The 23940-nt window shown below is 40.6% G+C and overlaps 1 protein-coding gene across 1 annotated transcript in view; it reads right to left on the bottom strand.

Annotated features, from left to right (window-relative positions):
• Window positions 1–497: 497 nt before the first annotated feature.
• smc2 (structural maintenance of chromosomes 2) overlaps window positions 498–23940 on the bottom strand; it is a 31836-nt gene continuing 8393 nt past the window's right edge. Inside the window, exons 4-24 of the mRNA XM_007906518.2 lie at window positions 23383–23421; window positions 22908–23018; window positions 21074–21118; window positions 18598–18831; window positions 17173–17322; window positions 15999–16232; window positions 14182–14341; window positions 13847–13964; window positions 13170–13308; window positions 12810–12929; window positions 12380–12584; window positions 11388–11523; window positions 10343–10467; window positions 8635–8828; window positions 6341–6484; window positions 6064–6258; window positions 4591–4791; window positions 3266–3382; window positions 2098–2258; window positions 1515–1662; window positions 498–880 (exon numbers count right to left, since the gene is read on the bottom strand). Of these exons, the coding sequence (XP_007904709.2) occupies window positions 698–880; window positions 1515–1662; window positions 2098–2258; window positions 3266–3382; window positions 4591–4791; window positions 6064–6258; window positions 6341–6484; window positions 8635–8828; window positions 10343–10467; window positions 11388–11523; window positions 12380–12584; window positions 12810–12929; window positions 13170–13308; window positions 13847–13964; window positions 14182–14341; window positions 15999–16232; window positions 17173–17322; window positions 18598–18831; window positions 21074–21118; window positions 22908–23018; window positions 23383–23421 (3159 nt within the window). The 3' untranslated portion in view covers window positions 498–697. The remainder of the gene's footprint in view (window positions 881–1514; window positions 1663–2097; window positions 2259–3265; window positions 3383–4590; window positions 4792–6063; window positions 6259–6340; window positions 6485–8634; window positions 8829–10342; window positions 10468–11387; window positions 11524–12379; window positions 12585–12809; window positions 12930–13169; window positions 13309–13846; window positions 13965–14181; window positions 14342–15998; window positions 16233–17172; window positions 17323–18597; window positions 18832–21073; window positions 21119–22907; window positions 23019–23382; window positions 23422–23940) is intronic.

Raw genomic sequence — 23940 nt, forward strand, 5'->3', positions numbered from 1 at the left:
CCTCATCAGAGAATCTGGTTTAAGTAGATGTCTGTCAAATAGCTGGTGAGGAAATGTCACCATTTTGGGATTACAGCTGCTGGGAGTTTAGGTTTGTGAATGCAGTTCATATACCCAGGGCTTGACGTTAATCCTGATTGGTTTGCAGAGGTCAGCAGCTGCTGCTCAAGCTCCACACTTCGAACTGGTGGAACCATCACTCAATGGGAAGGCATGTGTGTCTGAGCTGTGGGCAGGAAGATGGTGACAATGCACTTGATTTTCATGCCGAGCCATGAGTTCTGGTGCCTGCCATTCACCTAGTGAGGGCTCAATCCACATTTCCTAGATATCAAATGACCAACTAGTAACTACCCTCCTCTATGCTGTAATATTCTATATTATTTCTTTGTTTCATCACAAGATTTGTGAAATTGCAAGTCATTTATTTTTCACCTCTTCCACTGTAATGATTAACTGTAAGCATCCTAGACAATGATTCTCGGGGAAACTATATATTTTTTACTGAGACAGGAAAGTTTATTTAAAAGATACAGAAAAAGTTGCATTCAAAGAGATTTAATAGAAATATACAACTTTAAAGTCAGTCAATTTAAAGAACAGGAAGATGAAAAGTGACAGGAGCTTTACTGCACAATATTACATACAATATATACGGCAGTGTACACAGTTTATACAGCTATTGGGGTTTTTAATCCTACATTTTCAGTCTGTTCCTCTTGTCTTTTACTTTCGTCTTCTCTCGTTGGCCAGGTGGGTGATTGGGGGTGATCTGGTTCTGAGTAAATCTTCCCACAGTGGATACACCATCCACAAACTTGGTTTTGAACAGGACATTAGCATTGTTGAACATTCCATCTTTCAATGACACCACGATGAACTGCGAGTGATTTAAAAGAACAAAGTTATCAAAACAAAATGAGGTTGCCTTTCATTAAAGCCTCTTGAAAATCATTTTATTTCCATTCAACTTCTTCTCCTCCAACAACAGCTCGACTTATTTAGCCCCTTTCATGTAGGAAAAGGTCTTGAAACGTTTACAGGGATAACGTAGTCACTGAACAAGGCTCACTGGATAGTGAGCATGCACACGGAGCATGCATAGGGAATGGAGTCCATATGCTATTTGCACTATAAGAAAATCTGTGCAATAACAAAGCAAGTTATAACATGGTTCCACTGTATACCCCAAAAGACAATCAAAAACCACAATGATGCAATACTTAATATCCAATCTTCAATTTCATTATGGAATTAAAATGCAGAATGACAATTGTAGTCAATGTGTGTGATTTGATGTTCAACACCTCACCAATCAAACAGTCACTGGAGGCAGGGAATCATCCCACTCCACTCCTGTTAATACTGCAAGCCAAAACCCTAACAGATAAGGTGGTCCTAGCTGGATAAGTAGCCAGAAAGCTTGCTAGACAGTGATATCAATGGCAAGCCCAAAAAACACCTCACCAATTTCTCCCTCCCAAAATACGCCTATCCAATGAAAAGCAACAAACCTGGGAGTGTCGGAAATGTGTGCGAAGCATCTGTCCAATGTTTTGGGTATGAGACAGGTCCAGAGCTGCATCAACCTCATCCAGGATGTATATTGGAGCAGGTTTGAAGAGCAGCATGGCCAGGATCAGAGACAGAGCCACCAATGACCTAAATAATACACATCTAGAATGTTAGTTACTTACTGGAGCATAACCTTGAACTAAAATAATCATTTAAATAATTTATCCATCATACAGGATAAATGCAAGGTTCCTATAAAGCAAAAGTGAGCAGTTTGCAGCCACTCACAAGCAGTGTACATGTGTGAATCTTCAAACATATTCTTAAATGCAGCCAAGATTGATCAAGGTGAATACACCAGCCTTGAAAATGTTCCTGTACAGTGTTCCAACTGAAAGCTTAGTCTCTGGTAAATCAAATTTGCGATTTATTTTATTGCAATTTCTATTTGCAAATATCAAATTGAAAGACTCACAAAATGCAAATCTAAAACTAGCAAAATTTTAAAAAAAGGAAGCAAAAACTTCACATTAAGCAGATATTTATTACCAAGACATTTTAAAATGAAAGGAAAAGACGCACCTTTGACCTCCACTGAGTTCAGTGAGGTTCTCCTTCCAATCAATGCCAAGGGCCACTTTAAACTCAAGTCCATCCAGGAGAGTCTTGCCTTCAGGGGGAGCCAACGTGGCATTTGCTCCAGGAAGCAGTGTACAAAAAATTGAGCCAAAATCTTTGTTCACCTACATAGAGGGAGTAGTAGAGGGATAAAGATGTGTTCACTTCAAAAGTATAAGAAGTTTCATGGGAAATTGGCAAAAAGAACCAGAGAGGAGATATTTTTTAAAGCAGCGAGTTGAAATGCACTGCCTGAAATGGCAGTGAAAGCAGATTCAATAATAACTTTCAAATGGGAAAATAGTATATCTACTTGGAAAGAAAATAATTACAGGCTATGGAAAAAGAGCTGAGGACTGGGACTACTTGGTTAGCTCTTTCAAAGATCCAGCAGAGACACAGTGGGACGAATGGCCTCCTTTTAAGCTGTTGGACTCTGATTCTATGATTCATGAAGCAATCAACATACAACAATCAACATTGGTTTCTCCTTCCTTCCCATTATCTATTTATTTTATATTTTGTTAAAAATCTCCATTTACTTTCTAGAACTGTCATTCGCCCGCATTCTCACCCGCAACAAACTACATTCCCCGATTACCCCAGTCCTTGCCTATCCCATTTCAAGATCCTCACCCTTGTAATCAAATCCCTACACTCCTCTGCACCCCCCTACCTCTCTGACCTTCTCTCGCCTCAAAACAGTACCCGTTGCCTTCAATCCTCCGGGTCTGGCCTCCTCCTCGTCCCCGAGTCCTCCGCTCCACCCTCAGCGGCCGTGTCTTCAGCCACTATGCCCCAAGGCTCTGGAAATTTCCTTCCTCACTCCCTTCGCCTCACCCCTCTTCCTACTTTCATGTCCCTTCTGAAGACCTTTCTTTTCGACCATGCCTTTGGTCACCTTCCTCCCCCTCCCCCTGGCTCGGCCCTGGGATTCGTTACTGTGAAGCGCTCTGAGACGCCTTCCGGCTTGGAGGGCGCTATAAAAATCCAAGTTGTTGTTGTTGTATCAATTTAATGTCCTCACGGTGTGAAAGGCGCTATACAAATGTAATTTTGTTGTTGTTTTTTAAGAACTCAGAAAGGAAGTCTGAGTCGGAAGGTTGTAGTTCAAAGTGTTGTTAATGTTTACCTGTTTCCATGCAACATTTAAGGCATCATTCTTCTTTTGATCCAATTCTTCAATAGTTGAGAGAATTTTTGCTTTGTCGGTTTCAACAATTCTTTTCTTCTTCATCAGATCATTGTACTGTGAAAAACCAAGAATGGAGCTCACTCAGTTTGTTTCATGCTTCACACAACTAAGAAATGAGGCGCTTCCATTAATACAACTGCATTCTCAGCAGTGAATTGCTCTGAGACTCCAGCTTAGTGCAGTTTACAGTCAAATCACTATTGCCGTGCATTAACCTCTAATGCACATAGTTTAGTAATATTCAAATGATTGACGACTGCGGTCATCACTTAAAGGGAGCGTTAAGGGTGAATTGGACAAATAAGGTCCTTGTTACAGCTATTGACCTAAAGCACTTTAACAGCTGTAATTTTGCTTTTTTGTTTTATTAAAAAACAGTATAAATCATTGTGTTCTCAGGGGAGCCAGTTAATGGAGCAGACGTGCTGGAATATCATAGAACAAGGGAACTTCGCACAGCACCCACCCCACAGTGTGGAGAACACCTGTGTCTGTGTCACCTGAGGCACGCTCTACCAGGTGTACTCCACAATTGTGGGGTGTCCAATCAATGCTCTACCAGGCTCTCCTCCTTCCCCACGAGAGCATTACCTTGTAACAAATGCTCTATGAGGAAAGGCAAACAAACACAGAACTGTAGCTAAATATTGTGGAATATATTTGCTGTTTAGGAATCTCTCAACATCTGTACTCTATTCACATGGGTAAAGGTGACTCCTGGGAAAATCTTCAATTACAATTTCAAAAGGAAGCAAAGGGCCCCTTTACACTGACAATAGAAATCTAGGTAAACAAGTCCACGAAAGTGTCAAGACAACCACTATCCCAAACCAATGTTACAAAAGGTTTCAATAATATTGGATTTTAATATAGCGCTGAAATATCCCAAAATGCTTCACCAATACTGGTTGTCAAGTGCAGTGACTATATTTGTACATAAACTAGGTAGCTATTGTTAAATAAATGATTGATTCATTTGAGGATTGTTGGCCAAGAGATCAGATAAAGTCCTTACTTTTTTTAATTGAGTTATTAAAGTTCACACCGAATTGACGGAAGGGGAGAGGCGAAGGGACTCCGGGATGGAGATCCAGAGAGTGGAAGCTGATGGGCTGAAAGCCCAACTTCCGACAGTGGGATAGGTAGGGAGGGATTGTGGAATGTGAACCAATCTGCATGTCCCAATTTTCACCCCTATATTTCTGTACACCTGAGAAAGTCAATCCAGTTTCTCCCAAAATGAATTCATGAACAATTTATACCCGTTCTTCAGCCTGGCTCAGCATGTTCATTGCCCTCATGTTCACATTCTTGCCCAATTTATCCTTCTTCTCCTGGAGCTGCTGCAGCCGCTGGCCTGCCTCTTTAGGGTGCTTAGTTTTAAAATCATAGACTGTGTTGGGTTGGCCAAAGAGGTGTTTTTCAGAAGCAATCCAGTTGTGCTCTTTCAGCATTCTGGACACCTATACAAGAGGATTAAAAAAGTCAGCAATTCTAATAAAAACAGCCGGGATCATATTACACATCAACCAGCATTCAATAGAATCCCTGAAAAATTACATGTTCAGCGCAGACACAAAAAAAGGCTGTCTGAACACATGAACTCTGAAAAGATTTTAACATGCATTTTCTCCTAAATCTTTATGCCCATGTGTTTGAATAACTGAACTCTTCCATATGTTTCGAAGGTAAAAGACCACACGGGAAAAGAAAACCTCTTCACACAGAACGTTCAGACATTTTTTCACCAAAGTAAGAAATGCTCAGCTCAGAAATGCTGCAGTTCAATTCAATCAGAAGAGTCTGAGAACAACTTGCATATATAGAGCACTCTTCACTCGGGCCAGGGTCTCGGAGCGCTTAACAGTGGCGGGAGGAGGTGACCGTAAGGAAGATCGAAAAAGAAAGTCTTCAGTCATGATCCAAAAGAGGGAAGGAGGGGGAATGGAAGAGGGATTGAGGGAGGGAGTTCCAGTTATAGCTGTAGCTCACCAGAAACACATCTTCACTTCCATTGGTAATGGTGAATCTTCCAAGCTGCCTCTACACAGCTTATCTGGTCTCCATCTCTGAGAAATGTGGAGTGATGTGTGGCAGGGATCCAAAGAGAAGCAACTTATAGGAGGGGTGGAGGCGGGAAGGGTCCGGGAAAGAGGGTAACCCCTCCAAAAACAATAATTAAATTGATCATTTTCAATCTACGACTGTTTGTGGGACATTGCTGTGCGCAATTGGCTGCCGCATTCGCCAACAAACATACAGTTAATTCACTTTACAGTGTGTTCTGTGAAGCGCTTTGGGACGTCCTCCCGACGTGAAAAGCACTATATCAAATGCAAGGATTATTATTATTATTATTAACAAAAGGCACGGTCGAAGAGGAGGTTTTTGCTGTGGGCAGCATGGAAACCCGATTGGAGGGGTTGATAGAGGGAATGGTGGAAGAGGAAAGAGCGAAGTTGGGATGTGACGACTCATTCCAGGGCCTTGGAGAGGAAAGGGAGGTTGGAAATGGGGTGATAGATGGAGAGTAGGGATGAGTCCAGGGAAGGTTTTTTGAGGATGGGATTCAGCCTGAGGTACATATGGCAATCTGCACGGTCCACTATATACAAATCACTCTGCAAATCTTACAAATGAGATTTCAAACTGTATTTTTCCTGGTTAACTTGCCGAATCTCTGAATCATTTATGTGGTCTAATTTGAGACTGAAGCTTTGGGTTTGTGCACCTACTTTAGCTGCAGCATCAGCGCTGTCCCGTTTATGCTTGTCAATGTTGTGTTCCCGCTCCTGAATCTTCAGCTGAGCTTCGTTCTTCAGTTTCACCAGCTGTGATATGGTGGTGGTTTTGACCTGTATTTCACTATTTTGAGCCTTTATGGCTTCCTTCTGTTTCGCCAGATCATCCTGAGCTTTCTTCACAATCTCCTGCAAATACCAGGAACAGCATTGTTGTACTGAACAAAATGTCACCTCCAAGCAATACATTTATATTCTTCTGTGTCAATACCTTATTCTTCCCCATTTCTTCAGTCATGTTCTCAATCTGTTCCTTGTAGGACTTGATGACTTCATCGATGGCCTCAATTTGCTGTTTGGACCCCATCTGTTCACGCTTCAACTCTTCCTTTTCCAGGAGCACAGCATCCACTGCCTACAAGTTACACCAAAAACATCTCTATAAGCTACCAATCTCATCGAAGGCAAACCGACAGGCTTTAATAATCATAATCTTTCCAATGATATAGCACCTTATCACGTCTTTAAGATGTCTAAAAACGCTTCACAGAATATACTGTAAAGTGAATTGACTATATATTTTTTTAAAGGGATTCATAAAGCAATCCTCCAATCGACTAACCACCTGGTCCCTACTTACTGCTAGGTAAACCGAGGCGTGCAGAGTAAGGAAACTTTCCGCCCGAGAATTCTCTCGGTCCTCTCGCTTGCGAGGCAAGTGCTCTAACCAATACCCTGCAAGATTCCACTTTGCTGCCTTTCCCAATTTTAAACGTTAACTAAAGTTTGTCTAAGAACATTAAGCAGAGAGTTTTATATGTGGTTTAGTAGCAAAGCAGCAATAATCTTTGTTCCATGAAAATTTGACATATATGTATGATTTGGGATTTCAAAGTTGTATACCAGTCAAATTAAAATTCTCCATCTGATCACACAGCAGCGGGCTCCTGCCATCAATCAACCATATAACAGCTGAATAAAGATGCACTGGGATTTCTTTTTAAATGTAAATAACATGTCACCACAATTAAACTCTAAACAGAAGCCAAGTTAGTCAGTCATCATGCCTTGGCGAATCAGTTAGAAACCTGAGACATGCACTTCCTGCAGGTGTCATTTAATGCACTGCAAAAGGGCTTGAATTTAATCAAGTTACAGACTCTGCAAATGAAATGATCGAATCTCCACCTGGACGGAGCCAAAAACAAACTAAAAGGCATATCCGGTCTTTTTTTTGCAACACATTCCGTCATTACCAAGGTAACGTGCTCTTTTCAGATCTTAAGAATATACATCCCACAGACTCATCCCCAGTACAAGTTCCCACGGCTGAACAATCGCACAAGAAAGGCAGCAACAATGGCCACTTGGGAGGTGGGGCAACCGGGGGCTGTGGAATTGCACTCCAGAAGAGCAGACCAGACCAGGAGTAGAGGGGAAACGATGGAAAATTAGTGGACACAATACATTTTTAGAGAGTAGTGAAGCACCCCAAGGTTAGGAATAACTATTGACTACTTTAATCACATTTTTGCTTGATGTGCTAATTATTACCAATATCACATTCCTTCCCTATTATCGTGGAGTCCTGAAGCTCAGTGGTTAAAGCACCCGCCTCGCAAGCGAGAGACCTGGGTTTGATTCCCAGCAGAGCGAAATGTTGGTCGAGTTTCCTTACTTCACAAGCCTCTGTTTACCTAGCTTTAAATAGGAACCCGGTTGTTAATCAATTGGCAGATCGCTTTTCTGGGGGTAATAATTCCATCAAAAAAAAAAAATTGGTCACCAGTCCAAAACTGTTTGTGGGACACTGCTGCGTGCAATTGGCTACCGCATTTCGCCCACAAAATATACAGTCAATTCACTTTACAATATATTCTGCGAAGCGCTTTGAGACTTCTCGAAGACGTGATAAGGCGCTATGTCAAATGCAATGATTATTATCAAAACACAAAATACTGCAGATGCTGGAATCTGAAACAAAAACAGAGAGAGCTGGGAAAACACAGCAGATCAGGCAGCATCTATGGAGAAAGGAAAGTGAGTCAATGTTTTAGGTCCACGACCCTTCGTCAGAAGGCAATGATTATTAAGAGTTAAATTTTGACACTGGCCGGATGGGATGGGATTTTTTCCAGGTCTGTACAGGGTGTCCACAAAGTCCTGCTATAAAACAGTGACACGAGATCACGGAGGAGTTGAAACAAGTTGTCAGAGATGTATTTCGTCTTGTCACTCCATCCATGTTATGAAAGATGTCACATCAAACATGGCGATGGATCATTTTCTGCCATGAAAATGATGGAGCTCACACACACTGATCCTCTTGACATCTAAATAAAGGTTAAACACTTGTACTGATTACAATTAAGTATTTCTAAATACAATTATCATCATTCTTCCACGTTTCAGTTGTTGATCAGTGCACTGTGTAAAAAAACACATGGGGGTACCAGGACTTTTGGAAACACCCTGAATATTCCTACAATCTTATGTACTTTTGAACATTACAACTGTAATCAACTGTGTTCCCTGACTGCTGGGTCACATTACAATGTCTCACACCTGTTGCTTCTCTTTGGTCTTCTTACTGGAGGAATCTGCCTTTTTTTTAGCATCATCAAGCCTCTTTTGCGCTTCCTTTAGCTCCTTTTCCCTCTCTGCGTCAGCGTTTTTCATTTTGTTCTCCAGAACTTTGTACTTTTCTTCAGCTTTCTTTTGTACCTCCTTAGTTTTCTTCAGCGTCTCTTCACATTCATCTAGTTTAAGACAGAACATAACGTCAGTGTAACTTTTAAGTTCACACCACTTTTACTGCAATATATTACTTGATGCAAGGTTGTGAATCCTCAGCACTGCTTTCTGACAGAAATACTCAGCTCACCCAAGCTTACTAATCAAAACCTTTTTTTGGGGGGTGAAAAGTGGGGAGGGAGAAAAAACGAGCATAAAAAAAACTATGTAAAATAAGTTTTCTACAATTGTACTACATAACTCCCCATTTTAAAAATGGCAAAAATCAGCAGAAACATAGAAAAGAAAAATAGAAATCTACAGTGCAAGAGGCCATTCAAGCCTGGGTCAGCTCACAGAGCAAGGATATCGCTTCAATCCCACCATCCCATCGAATTCAAGATCCTCATCCTCACCTACAAGGCCATTCACGGCCTTGCTCCCTCCTACCTCTCCGACTTACTATCCCTCTACTTACCTGCCCGTACCCTCCATTCCTCTGGCTCCGGTCTGCTCCACATCCCCCGCCCCAACTGCCCTACCATCGGTGGCCGGGCCTTCAGCCTCTCAGCCCCGAGGCTCTGGAATTCCATCCCCTAGTGCCTTCGTCGCCTCCTCCCTTTCCTCCTTCAAGGCCGGTCTCAAGACCTTTCTCTTCGACTGTGCCTTCAGCTCCCCTCTCGACTCTCTACCCCCTCCTCGCTCCCTCCCTTCCCTCCCCTCACCCTGACCATTTCCCCTCTGCTCGGGTCCTGACCCAACTGTCCAGCACCTTGGGACGTCCTCCCGACGTGAAAGGCGCTCTATAAATGAAATCTTGTTGTTGTTGTTATCCCTATACCCCTTCAAGCCCCTTTCTTTCAAATGCCAATCAACTTCCCATTTGAAAGCTACAATAGAATCTGCCTCCACCACCCACCTCAGCAGACATTTCACATCCCAACCATTCTCTGGGTGAAAAAATTCCTCCTAAGTCCCCTTTCATTCCTTATAGTGGCCACCTTATACTATACCTATGTCCCCTAGTTATTGTCTCCCCCAGCAGTGGGAATAACTTATCTTTATCCTAACAAAGCCCCTCATGATTTGGTACACCTGTATTTGTTGGGATTTCCATTTTTTTCAAATTAAGGAAAATGGATTCCCACCATTAATTTTTTAAACAGTTCTTAAAATTGGTCACTAGACATAACTTTCTATTTGGTGCGTGAGCAGCACCTCAAATGCGATTTCCTGCACTTTGTTTAAACAAACAAAATAAAATATCAAAAGCTGATATTTCACTAATCAGCAATGTAATGTCACAGCCCCCGAGCAGGAAGTCTAACGCAATGAGGTGGGCTTCTGGGTGCAACTATTAAAAAAGAACATCAAGGGACCATTCGATGCTTTAAATATATCGTTAAATTGAACTCATGTGTTACTTAGCATTATCCGTATTAAATAAAACAACATTGCTATTTTCACTCCTAAATGAATAAAGTTGGCTTATTTGGGACCGATTTCACTATTTGTCCTGTTCACCCTTTGAATTCATTACCGATAGTTTTCTGCAGGGTTTCAAGCTCCTGCTGCTGCCTATGGTAGGAACTCTGCTGAAGTTTCACCAGTAGTATTTCCTGCTCTTGCGATTTCAACTCCCACTGCAGTTTCAGCTCACGGTACCTGAAAAGAATGCAACTTAGTTAATTACAACTAGTTTTACATGAAGAGCAAAATGGATTAGGAACATGTTACAGTACTGACGGCAACATACTGAACAGAACAGAATTGGCTGCCGTCTTTCACTCACAATAAACAATCAATCCATTTTACAGTATATTCTGTGAAGCACTTTGAGACGTCTCAAAGACGTGATAAGGTACTATATCATATGCAAGGATTATTATTATTAACAGAAATTTACAGTGCTGAAGGAAGCCATACAGCCTTCCATTTCTGCGTTGGTCCCAGCTTCTCCACCGGAGTCTTCCATAGAGGATCACTGAGGTTTAACTTAATGGCAAACATTTGGACAATATGAAAATTAATAAATCCCCCCAAATTAAAATTGATCACCCCACAGTTGTCTGTGGGACACTGCAAACTGGCTGCCAAATTTTGCCCACAAAAAAGTCCGTACACAGTATATCCTGTGAAACACTTTAAGATGTCGGCAAATGTGATAAGGCGCTATATCAAACGCAAGGATTATTATTAATATAATTATGTGGGTTTCTTAAAATTATTGGAGGGATTTTTCCTTTTAGATTTTCATAAGGAAATCTATTGCGGTGCATGTTCACATTTCTCCTTTCATCTGTGTTCTGAACCTCACATATAAACCACTTTTTGAATGCTACAATAATTCTTTCATTTGACGTAGTGCCTTTCCTGTCAAGAGGACATACTGTAAAGTGTTGTAACTGTGTATTTTGGAGGTGAATGTTAATTTTAATGTGGCGGGGAGAGGAGAGGCATCATTTAACTGGAGTCCCTCATTGGAGAATAAACTGCTAGTTGGTACTCTATTAATCTTATATTATCTAAGGTAAATGGCAGACATAATGCTAAAACATTTATTTGATAACCCTACACAGACATACTTCTCCACTGTGCTTTTGAGACTCCCCAGCTCCTTATCTACTTGCTGCAACTCAGTCTGTTTCGATCGAAGTTCATCTTGAACATCTTTCAGCTCCTGAAGCTTGCTCAGAACAGAGGCAGACTGTGCTCGGGCACCTAATTTACAAAATAAACACACAGCCAAGTTAGCAACAGGTAAAAAAACAAACCGCACACTATATTCAATGGACAAATTCCTATCCTGGCCCAGCTCTGCACATGTATTCTAAAATAAGTGGCAGCACGTCAATCCAAATACGATTTCCATTTTCTAGTATACAACAACAAAATTACACTCGTATAGTGCCTTTCACGTCAGGAGGACAATAGCATATGCTTAGCAACAATTGGGTCAATTTTGTGGTGTTTCTTAATGCAGGGACTCCTTCAGGTAACCAGAAATTGGTCACCCTGACTCAAGGGAACCCCACACTGAAACAGGACAACTTGGAGGGGCATTCCTGCTAATCAGCATCAAGGAGTTAAAGAAATCCTATTAAGAAACACCGCAATATGAACCCCATTAATGTTTTGTATTAGCTGTTCCTTATACAGTAATACTTAATGGTTCCCATAGGCCAACGAATCTGAACAAACCAACCAAACATTTAAAAAGGTGAAAACAGCTAGAAGTTCTATTCAAGGCGATATATTTCGGTGTAAAATGACTTCAGTTTTAAGTCTTAAAATTGTGTTAACATTTGCTCTGTTGACCGTACGTAAGTTAACAGCTAAACATAATCCTACTCCAGCCCAAATCTATTTATTTTGATTGTTGTTCAAGTTAGTTTCTTTTGGTTACCAACCAAGGGTTATTCTCCACTTGCTGTTAAATTGCCACAAGTAAATGGAGATTTTTGTCTTCAATTTTTTCTTACATGTGTTAGATTGAAGAGTTACTTCCCTTCATATGTTAAGCGTAAAGGACACAAATAGGTTTAATGATGTATTCACACCAACAGCACAAACTGACCTCCACTTAACGTTCCCTGTGGGTCAAACGTATCGCCACCAAGTGTGACTGTTTTTGTCATGATCCTCTTGTCAAAGGTTACTCTCTTGGCATTTTCCAAAGTGTCGCACACCAATGCAGACCCAAAAACATGCTGCATTGCTTTCTGCAGCTCTGAATTGTATCCAACCAGTGATAGGGCTGTATGCACATTGTCTGCACCCACCTATAACACACAGACTGTGTTACCATATTTGGGACATGAAATGCATTTAAAAAGTCACGATTACTTTAAATACATTAAAATCACTGTAATTTTTTGAACTCCTACAGCTGATACAAATCAAGCTAAAGGACTTGAATCCGTAAAACTGGACTGAATGCACAGCACACCATAAATCCGAAGCAATGATTTTGTGCTTCAATTCCCTTGTAGCTCTGTAGTTCTTACCAAATCTTTGGCAGCCTTCACTGTTTGATCATTAATGCACCGAGCAGAAATTTTGTTGAGCGGTATGATGGTGTATCTCCGCTTGAGGTCTCCTTTCTCTAGGAGCTTTTTGCCGGTTTCCTAAACAAGAGAGGAAAATATTGAGCAAAGTCCTCATTCTCCTAACTTTGGGGGTGAAAACAATTTTGTACCTTCAATTCAAAACTTCAGTCACCAAGATAACAAATATTGCAACACAATTTAAGAATTGTGGCTCTTGACTTAAATAAACTCCAGAAACTATGCTCAGAGCATTACTTATAATATCTGGGCTCAGTCACTTTTCTCAATGTATGGCTACTGTTATGAATTGTCACCTACCTCTGTGTCCACCACCACGTTATACAGACGGCCTCCAGCAACCACTTCTAGGGCTGTTGCCGCCGAGATGTCTTTCACAGAGATAAGTGTGGCAACAAGACCTTTGACTCTATCTGAGTTCCAGTTCTTTTCAGGATCCCTAAATAGAAGATAAGTGTTCAAAAAAGCTGCTTTCAATATTATCTTACTAAAAGTAAAACACCATTTGCAACAGTGAAGGTACTAAACATTTCTCGAGTCCACAAGAGCAATAATCCAAAGTATGATAAAAAGACTTGCACAGGGATCATTACCCAAGACATACAGAAATTCGTTCAATGTGCTGGTATTCTTTTTTAATGGTATTCTTTTCAAAGCATACTCCCACCCACCAGACACAATAATAGTTCATTCAAAATTTATTTTTAATATACAGTGCACAAGACACAAATGTTTGAGTTTAGCTTAGAAACAGGCTTTGATAAGTCCCTGCTGTACTGCATTAATGTGTCAAACCAGCCAAAACGTTCTTCAAAATGTCAGAACACAGTGTGGCAATGCATGCATCCACTTGCTTTATAACTTGCCAAAATATTTAAACATTTAACCTTTATAAAGGTACATAGTATTAAGTATTAAGAGTCCAGCTTTTCGCTGCGTGCTTATACAATATCAAGACTAGAGAATAGCAATCTTACTTGTAATCAAATCTTAAATTAGGGAATTTTGCCACCAAGGTTTCATAGGATTCTTTGAGCTTATTTACAGCTCGTGACAGGTCTCGGCGCAGGTCTAAAAGCTTCTCTTCTCTCCCATCTAAAAAAGAAAACATGTGAGAGAAAAAAATTCCAGTACCAAATAATAGTAATATTCTAATTCTTTAACTTCCACAACAAAATATAATAGCCCCAAATCTACAGCAATTTGATCAGTACCAACTGAGCCAGGAGACACATACCCTGACTGAGCTTGAGATGTTTGTTTATAGTCACAGCAGAATTAGCACAGTCCATATTTCAGAAACTCGACAAACCTTCATAATTCAGTTTCTTCATTTCAGCTTCGAGTTTTTCTTTGTTTTTTTTAACAGCTTCAAAAGCATCTTGATCTTTCTTGTAACCACTGTCCATCTTCTTCACCTCTGCTTGTTTGGTCTTCAGTTCCTTTTGAGCATGTTGCAACTTCATGTGAGCCTGAAGAATAGTGATCCAGTTTAGAATTTAGAAAGGGATTTTAATATTTGAATATTTACACACTTACGGTAAAACTAACAGGACAACAACAACTAGTATTTATATGATTGCATTACAATATACATGTATATTATATATACACACAGATACAATAACATCCGGATAAATTGTCACTCTAAGGGAGTGGGAATTTAAGCAAAAGTCCCCGGAGTCACTGGAGGCGCTGTGGCCAGTAGGGCCTACACTGACACACACTACACCCAAGCAAGGTGAGCAGCTGTCAGTGTGACAAAGTGCCCCCCTCCCCGCAACTGACAGTTTATTTGTTAAAACTCATTTAAGTTATGTATATGTTTAGATATAGGCACATAGGTCTATAATTGCACTTCTTTTCTGTTTTCTATGACTTATTTCTGTGACTCTATTGGAAATTGTGCACGTCTCGGGAGATGTACTGTAGTGTATTAAAGAAGATACTGTACTTCCAGGTGATATGTGAAAATTAAACATTATTTGTAATAAACTGTTTGCACAACACAAAATACACTGAACTGTCTTCTTGATCATTTTCAAAATGATAAAATATGGCACAGTCAGATATCACTCCTGTCCTATAAATGCACTTTCCCTTCCCAACTTGCAAGGTACTCTATTTCACATAAGAGCACAGGTTCACTGGGTGAGTTTAACCATCTTGCCACTCTGTCAATCTAGCAATACAATTACAGTAATACTACTGCTGTTCAGTGACATATTCCCACAGTGAAGGCCACTCATCGGGAGTTTACTTTGGGTCCTGGCTGGCCAGGCGGCTTGCTGACATTTTCTCATGGTACAGGCAAGTTCACTTCAGGTCCCTTTAATTTATCCAATCTATTTCAATTATGGGAGTTTCTGGAATGCAATTGCTTATTTTTTAAGTGGAATGATGAATAAACCGGATTGCCTTATTCACATTTTGCATGGGAAGTGGCCAGGATATTGACAATAAGATGACTTAAGCCCTGTGGCTTTTTAAGGCAGTGTCTCATTATCAGGAGTTTATGGTATTATATATATATGTACACATTTTGCTCTTCACCATGATAGCATCTTGAGGGCTGCACAATGGTAGATTTGAACACTGAGCAAGGGAGAAGGGGGAGGTGATGACAGGCACAGTCAGAGGCAAGTCTTAATATAGCATTTAAAGATTAAAAATGGGGCGAGTTACAGGGATTTTCAGAGGTGAGGGTCAAAGACAATAACTTCATATTGAAAATGTGCACAAAAGACACCAGGATCACATTGAAAATATATTTTTAAACAATTTTAGTCACAAGCTCAAGAGTTAGAGACACATTGCAATGGCCACTATCAGACTAATAGACAGTACCTCAGTGCTTGCCACAGTGAACAAGATTAATTTGACAAGCTTGTATGCACATATCAGCGTTTTGAATCATCCTCTCGATGTGAAAGGCGCTATACAAATGTAATTTTGTATTGTATTTACTGGATCTCGATACAGATTTACAAATAAGAAACTTTTCATATTGATAGTTCAAACACTTTTCCAGTTTCAAAGTGTCTGAATAATCAAGCTGTTACTTGAACATAAAACATATGTATTTTTTAAACTGCAGATGAAAATCACCCTCAGAATATGGCAGTTTACCTGCTTGGCCTCGGTTTCCGCTTTGCTTAAATCATTCTTGCAGGTCATCATCTGGCCAGCGATAGTCTCTGCCTCGCCATCCTCATTACTGGAAAGACCAGCAGAAACAGCATTGAAGTGCTTCTGAGCAGCTGCCAGTGCCTCCCCATCTTGGCAACTTGTTTCCTGCAGAGACTTTAATTCATCCGAAATCTTCTTCACTTCCTTCTCATTTGTTGAAAGAGCCGTAGCATCCTGCCAAGAAACCCAGTCTGCAGTTACTTTATCTAGTTTTGTTTTTGCATAAAGAACAAGGCTTTGAAAGATTTATGTTGCATTGCTAAGTCTTAGGTATTTGAAACCAGACAGTCAGATGAAACCTTAGTGGCATCCTGGAATTCAATGAACTGCATCACAATTCCCTTCCTTCCCTCCTTCAAGGCGGGTCTCAAAACCCTCCTCTTTGACCGAGTCTTCGGACACCCTCCTACCCTTCCTGATCCCAACCCCCAGCTCGGAGGTCCCTGACTGTCCAGTGCCTTAAGCATTGTATAGTATAGTGCCTTTCACGTTCCCCACATGAAAGGCACTATACTAATGTAATTTTGTATTTTAACCCAACGGGTGAAATCTCACTCAATTCAAACTCCTCAGCTCTCGATGGCCAAGTAACCATTCTAGCAAAGCAAATGGAATTCAATTTAATGCGAGTTCACTTTTAGAGTGATTGTGGTGCGGACCCTGGGATTTATTTACCAAAAAACAAGTCAAAACATACTCATAAGGTCTGTCCGCTCACACAACAGCAGCTTTTTGAGCTAAATAATGGCCGACTGCAGACATCACTTCCTGCTCATTGCGCAAGCGCAGTGCAGCACAGAAAGTGATGTCCGCTGCAAGCCACTGACCCCAGCCAGCAGTCGGCTGCCTCTCCGAGCCCACGTACAGTGAATGTAGAAAAGCTTAACGATGATTGCGTCTCATTACTACTTTGGTTGGGATTTTATGCACCAAAACTACCGTTATTTCAGGTCTTTACTGTAAATGGTGCTTCAAAAACTGAAAGAATATGCATTGAAGCACGAGGTTTAAAAGAAAAGCAGCTGGAGGGGCAAGAACATAAGAATTCTAAGTAAAATATGAATGTTTTTAAAGCCTTCCTCCAGTGTAAGTTGCACTGATAAGCATCTCTCACCTCCTCCATAGTTTTGACAATCACATTACGTTTCTTCTCTTCTGCTTTAAGGCTGTCCTTCTTGTGATCGAGTGAGCTCTGCACTTTAACATCCTTACGGTGGGCTTCGTTCACTGCCTCTTCTAGTGACTGAAGTACTCCACCAACCTCCTGCGACGCAACAAACAGCAAATGAAACGGCTACCCAAACTAATTGGAGACTCAGTACAAAGCTATTTAGCTGCAGCAAATTGATTCTGGCCATTTTGTTTACAGCTCTAAGGCTGGGGAAGAACAAACAACGTTATGTTCAACTCCCAGGTTTTGCATCAATTCAAGACAACCCTTTCATTTCCAATATTTTCAATAGGAATTAGCCAATTAGGCAAATGTACATTTACAACAACAACAAATTGCATTTACATAATGTCTTTCATCCAAGGCACTGGACAATGAGGGGTTTACCCCCGAGCTGCAGGTTGGAAACAGACAGGAGTGGAGGACAGAGAAAGTGGACGGGGGAAGATAAAAATAATCCTTGAATTTGATAATAATCGTTGAATTTGATAAAGCGCTTTTCACTTCTTCTAGACGTCTCAAAGCGCTTTCACAGAATATACTGTAAAGGGAATTGACTGCATTTTTTGTGGGCGAAATGCGGCAACCAATTGCGCAGAGCAGTGTCCCACAAACAGTCATGGATTGAAGTGACCAAATTATTATTGGTTTTTTTTCTTGAGGGATTATTATTAGGTGTGTGGCGTAAGGAAACTTGCCCAAGATTTCGCCCTGCTGGGAATCAAACCCAGGTCTCTCGCTTGTGAGGCGAGTGCTCTAATCACTGAGCTATAGAAGATGACCAAAGACATAGTCGAAAATGATGGGCCTTGAAGGAGGTAAGGGAGGGGGTGAGGTGGAGGGGCTTAGGGATGAAATTCCGGTGGGTGGGGCAAAAAGGCTGAAGGTCCAACCGCCAATTGTGGAGCAGACAGGACGGGGGACATGGAACAGGCCAGTACCTGCAGAGCAGAGGGAGCGGGCAGGTTGGTGACATTTTAATAGGTGGCTGAGGTACGGTGAAGCAAGATTATGGAGGGCTTTAAAGATGAGGTCAAGGATCTTGAACTCGATCTTCTGGCAGATGGAGAGCCAGTGAAGCCAGGCGAGGATTGGGGTGATCAGCTCACAAAGCGGGAGAGGACACATGCTGCAAGTCCTGAATAATCTGCATCTTGTGAAGGTAAGAATTCCCAACTCTTCCCTCCACAAGCCTCAAGTTATATGGTGGAAACAGTTACCCAACACACTGTGTTTACAGTTTAAACCGTTTAGTCTGGAAAGTTTAATAAGATATTGTGCAATATTTCCAACAACCTGTCAAGAATCATCAGTGTTATTTTCTAACACAAACAGAATTTGATCATCTGTGAATAGTGTATGTGGTACCTTGTCTCGGATTTTCTCCAGCTCAGATACTTCTTTGCTGATTTCCTTCACCTTCTTCTCACCATCTGTAATGATCTGTTGAAGCTGGATAATGCTCTCTTGCATTTCTTTTAGATCTTCTGCGGAGCGTAGCTTGGTCTCTTCTGCACAAACAAATTGATACGCCACATACAGACGACTGAGATGTTCAATCTCTCGCATCACTTTCTGGTATTCCAGATATGAAGATCTTTCCTACAATCACAACACACACAATCAGCACTGGAACCTTCAGAGTACATACAGTCTGTTTAGAAAGTGAGAAAATATTGGGTGTTGATAATAATATAATAATAATCCTTGCATTTGATATAGCGCTTTTCACGTCGGGAGGACGTCCCAAAGCGCTTCACAGAATAGACTGTAAAGTGAATTGACTGTATATTTGTGGGCGAACGCGGCAGCCAATTGCGCACAGCAATGTCCCACAAACAGTCGTGGATTGAAAATTACCAATTTATTATTGTTTTTGGTTTTGGAGGGATCATTATTAGGCTCTGTGTGGAGTAAGGAAACTTGCCCAAGGTTTCGCCCTCTGCCTGGAATTGAACTCAGGTCTCTCACTTGCAAAGCGAGTGCTCTAACCACTGAGCTACAGGACCCCACTCCCTTAATAATCCTCCCTTTTTGATATAGCTTCTCTAACAGTGGAATGTCTCAAAGAGCTTCATATTTCTTACTGTTAAATATAATGTTTGTGTATTTGCAGGCAAACGCGGAAGCCAATTTGGCCACAGAATGTCCCATAAACTGTCAGGAAATGGAATGACCAATTGATCTGGAGGATTGGCCAGAACACTGAGAAAAATTCCCATTTCAAATCATGTTATAGCTTCCTTAATGTCCACGTCCACAGAAAGAACCTTGATTTACTATCTCATGTAAAGTAAGGCACTTTGCTCCCCCAACACTGCACTGGAGAGTCATCCTAGACTGCTCAGTCTCCAATATAGGGCTTGAATCTACAATCTCTGACCAGAGGCAAGAATGCAACCAAATAAACCAATCTAAAACGATGTTTATCAGGGATCTGGAATCACGCTAAAATATCCTCCAGACATTAAATGCATTCACAAAGCATTTTATTTTGAATTTGTTTAATGTATTCAAAATATGTTCTCTCCCGCACCAAACTCCGTGACCCCATCCCCCCATTCTCGCCTGACTCCATTGGCTCCCTATCCCTTAGAGGATCCAGTTCAAAATCCTGGTCCTCACCTACAAAGCCCTCAATGGTCTCGCCCCACCCTATCTCTGTGACCGCCTAGCCCCCTACCAACCCGCCCGCTCCCTCCACTCAGCCGGTTCCGGCCTGCTCCACATCCCCCAACCCACCCACCACTGGCGGAAAAACCTTCAGCCACTCTGCTCCCAACCTCTGGAACTCCATGCCCCAATCACTCTACCTCGCCGCCTCCTTAGCCTCCTTCAAGTCCCGCCTCAAAATCCTCCTCTTCGACCATACCATTGGTCACCCTCCTTCCCCTCTCCTCCCTTCTCACCCCTGACCCCAGCTCGGGTCTGAAATGCTGTACACTGTCCAGCACCTTGGGACGTCCTCCCGATGTGAAAGGCGCTATACAAATGTAATCTTGTTGTTGCTGTTAAAATGACAATTGTGAACCCCTGTTTAAGTTGTAGTTTACGTACAGTCCACAGAAAATGCAAGAAGGTTGGGGCCAAACACCATCCAAATTACTGATTTGTTTGCATTAGAGATCTCATAATAGGAGGGCCAGACTTGAAGTTGACTGCACAATACTCACTCCCTGCAGCCTGGTGCGCATCACTCTTAAAGGAGAAGAAATACATCAAATATGTGAAATGCATACTGTCGGAAGGGGAAATCAGGACTGTTTGAATTTGTGGCAATGGACTGTAATTTTCAATCATTGTTCTTTTATAATAATCCTTGCATTTGATATAGTGCCTTGTCACGTCTTCTCGAGGTCTCAAAGCACTTCACAGAATAGACTGTAAAGTGAATTGACCGTATATTTGTGGGCGAAATATCACAAGAAGCAGCGGTTAAATCTGCAAAGATTGGTGGTTTAACTTGCATTTCTCCCATTGCATCACTGTGATCAGGATCTCACTGATATAAGGGAAGTGATGGAACTTGTTACCCAACATTCTCGTGTTATTTTATTTGCAAATTTATTGGGTTAACTAAATGTAGTATTTCTGGCAGCTCATATTGAGCTGTACATCTCTTTTGGTGTAGTAAAGGTGAGCAGTTAAACAAGCAAGTTGTTTTCTCAGTCTCACTACAACTCTCATAAACTTCATCATAAAATTATCCTTACTGTTCACGATCAGCACAATATCTTATGAGGAAAATAAAGTGTGTAATGGTAAATGGTGAAGCAGCATTTTCAGCAAAGTAAAACCTATCGTGTGGAGATATCTAAAGTGAAGGAAACTGCTAAATGCATACCTCCTTCAGTTTCTGAACAGTTGGAGTAATTTCTTCTTCCAGAATCTAGAATGAAAGAACAAACATCAAGAAAACAAAACCACCAGAAATATGTCACAGAAAGGTAGATAGAACAAGTCATAAATTCATTTATTAAATCAAAATACTAAAAACAACTTCTGAAGTGTGATAACAAAGAATATAAACATGTATGTCCTTCTACTTAAAATTGCAGCATGTGATAATATCCTTGTAGATAATTGTCACATCGACCAAAACCAGCAAATAAAAGCGATCACTGATCGCTAAATAATTACCCAACATCAAATTTGAATTTCATTTATTGATCCAATGTTCAGTTTGCTCCTTTAACTGTTCAACTTGCTGTTTTCAAAACTTAATTCTAGTAACAACATTTCTTACTTTAATACTTCTCGTGAATAGTTTTATAGTTAATAATAATAATAATCCTTTGCATTTGATATAGCGCCTTATCAAGTTGTTGAAACAGCTCAAAGCACTTCACAGAATATACTGTAACGTGAATTGACTGTATTTTGTGGGCGAAACGCCCAATTGCACACAGCAGTGTCCTACAAACAGTCGTGGATTGACCAAAACTTTTTGAAGGGATTATTATAATTTACAGAATATTAGTTGTATTCATTATTCTACAGAACCAAGAACAATCTGAACAGAATTATCCCCAACACCACCCAAAGTCACCAACTGTTTAAAATCAAATAGCTGTGTTTTAATTGGTGCTGTTAGTAAGTGCTGTTTGTAACTGAAACCCAGTGGTTTCTTCTGAGACCGTTTCTCAGTCTTCTGGAATGGGAACAAACCCCTCACTGGCGCCACAGCACAACTTGTGAAAACATCACACAAGTACACTCTCAACAGCTATTCCAACCGCTCTGCCAAGTCTGACCTCCTTTACGTTCCTGCCCACTAAATTTCCCAATCTGTTGGGGCCTAATAATGCATTACTACATCCTCTGATATTGAAAGAACAATTAGTGACAACAGAAAGAATTTTGGAACAGTATATTCCCTCACACTCACCAAAAACACTCTTGACATTTGCCACACAATCATTGTATACACTGTTTAAATAGCACACTGACTGCACAGCAAACTGCTGAATACTCCGAAGAGAAACAGGACAATTCAAATATTCAACAAATGGTTCAGCATTAACATACATTTATCGGGGAGTGAAAATTCAATGATTACCTATTAACTGCGTACTTTCCACCTGAACTGCCAATATCCTCCATTTTGGTTTCAGGAGCAAATGGCCTCAATTTGAAGTGCACCATATAACAACATACCCAATCACTCCTCCAGACCCTCAATCAAAAGTTCCTGATCTTGATCATACAACCATGGCCTCAAATTGCTCAGTTTTTATTCCATGTCCATTCCCAATTCTTACACATATATATATTCTTAAAGGGATTTACACAATTTGCAGGGCTTGACTCTCTCCACATATTTAAAAGCTCAGAACACATTCACAAACAGCTCATTGAAGAAACTAGCATTGTTTGTTCAGAAGACAAATAATTAAACATGTAAGTAAACACTATCTGGTTTTATTTCACTTGTGTGTTCTGTACTTCTCTCGATTTATGGTGCTTTCAGCACCAAACAAATAAAGCCAGTGGATATGTGACCATCATAACCTTTTGTATGAATGGAAAGCATTGATCAGAAACACTACTTAACATAATAATAATAATCCTTGCATTTGATATAGGGCTTTTCACGTCGGGAGGACGTCCCAAAGCGCTTCACAGAACACACTGTAAACTACTTAACATAGAGACAGAGGGGACTACAATCCATTTACCGTGCAGATTTCTTTCAGCTTGCTCTCCTTTTTCTCAATGGTTTTCTGGGCTGCTAACTTCTTACACTCATACATTCTGGTTCCTGCTGCTTCCTCGATCATGGATAAGATCTAAGCAACGAGAATCAAAGTTAACACAATATCCTAAAACCGGACAACTTTCACATTCAGTTGTTTGAAAAAGGACTACTCCAGGCTTGCACTTACAAAGCAAGTCTTAGCATAACCCAGGATTGAGAATGGTTATGCTTCAAGCAAAGGCCTAAAACAATCTGCGAGCAACAAAGAAATCAGGGAAATACTAAAGCAATACCTTCAGAGAATAAATCAGAACATTTGAATGATAACCTTTTTATATTTCAGAACTTTGCCTGTAAAAGTTGTCATTCTTTGAATAATTGTTCACACTTTTGCCCAGATAAATTCACAGCATCGTACTGTATATAAAAACTGTGAAACCTCAGTGCTCACTCACCTCTGGAGGCTTCATGTTCAAGACTTTAGTGATCCGCCCCTAGAATCAAAAATAAATTGAATTATTTAAAAATGGAATAAAATTCTATTAAATCTCCGTTGTAAAAGATACTAAATGGGATCAAGGAAATCCAGAATAATATTTTCAAACACACCTAGACAAGTGGGCATAGGTTCAGGGTTGTGAATTGTAAACTTAGGATGGATTCCATCTTTATAGTGAGAGTAATTAACAGCTTTGACGTGTTATCAAGAAGAGTGCTTAAGACCAGGACAGCTTGATGCTGCAATGGGAAGAAAATCAAATGGATATTTTGGAAAGATTAAATCGCTCAAACATCTTTGTTCATCCAAGTCTCTCGTGTAAATCCATTCTGTAGCAATGTTATCCTTATATTCAATTCTTATATTTCAACTTCTGTGGAAAAGCATTCCTAAATTTTCGCTAACTACAAACATCCAGCCAGTCATCACTAGCTTTGACGTCTCAGTCAATTGAGTCACCATAAATCGTGGGAGCTTCCTTACACAATCTGTATCTTAAATCATCGAATTATCA

The sequence above is a fragment of the Callorhinchus milii genome, unplaced genomic scaffold (assembly GCF_018977255.1).
Source record: "Callorhinchus milii isolate IMCB2004 unplaced genomic scaffold, IMCB_Cmil_1.0 Scaffold1, whole genome shotgun sequence".
NCBI classification, from domain to species: Eukaryota; Metazoa; Chordata; class Chondrichthyes; order Chimaeriformes; family Callorhinchidae; genus Callorhinchus; species Callorhinchus milii.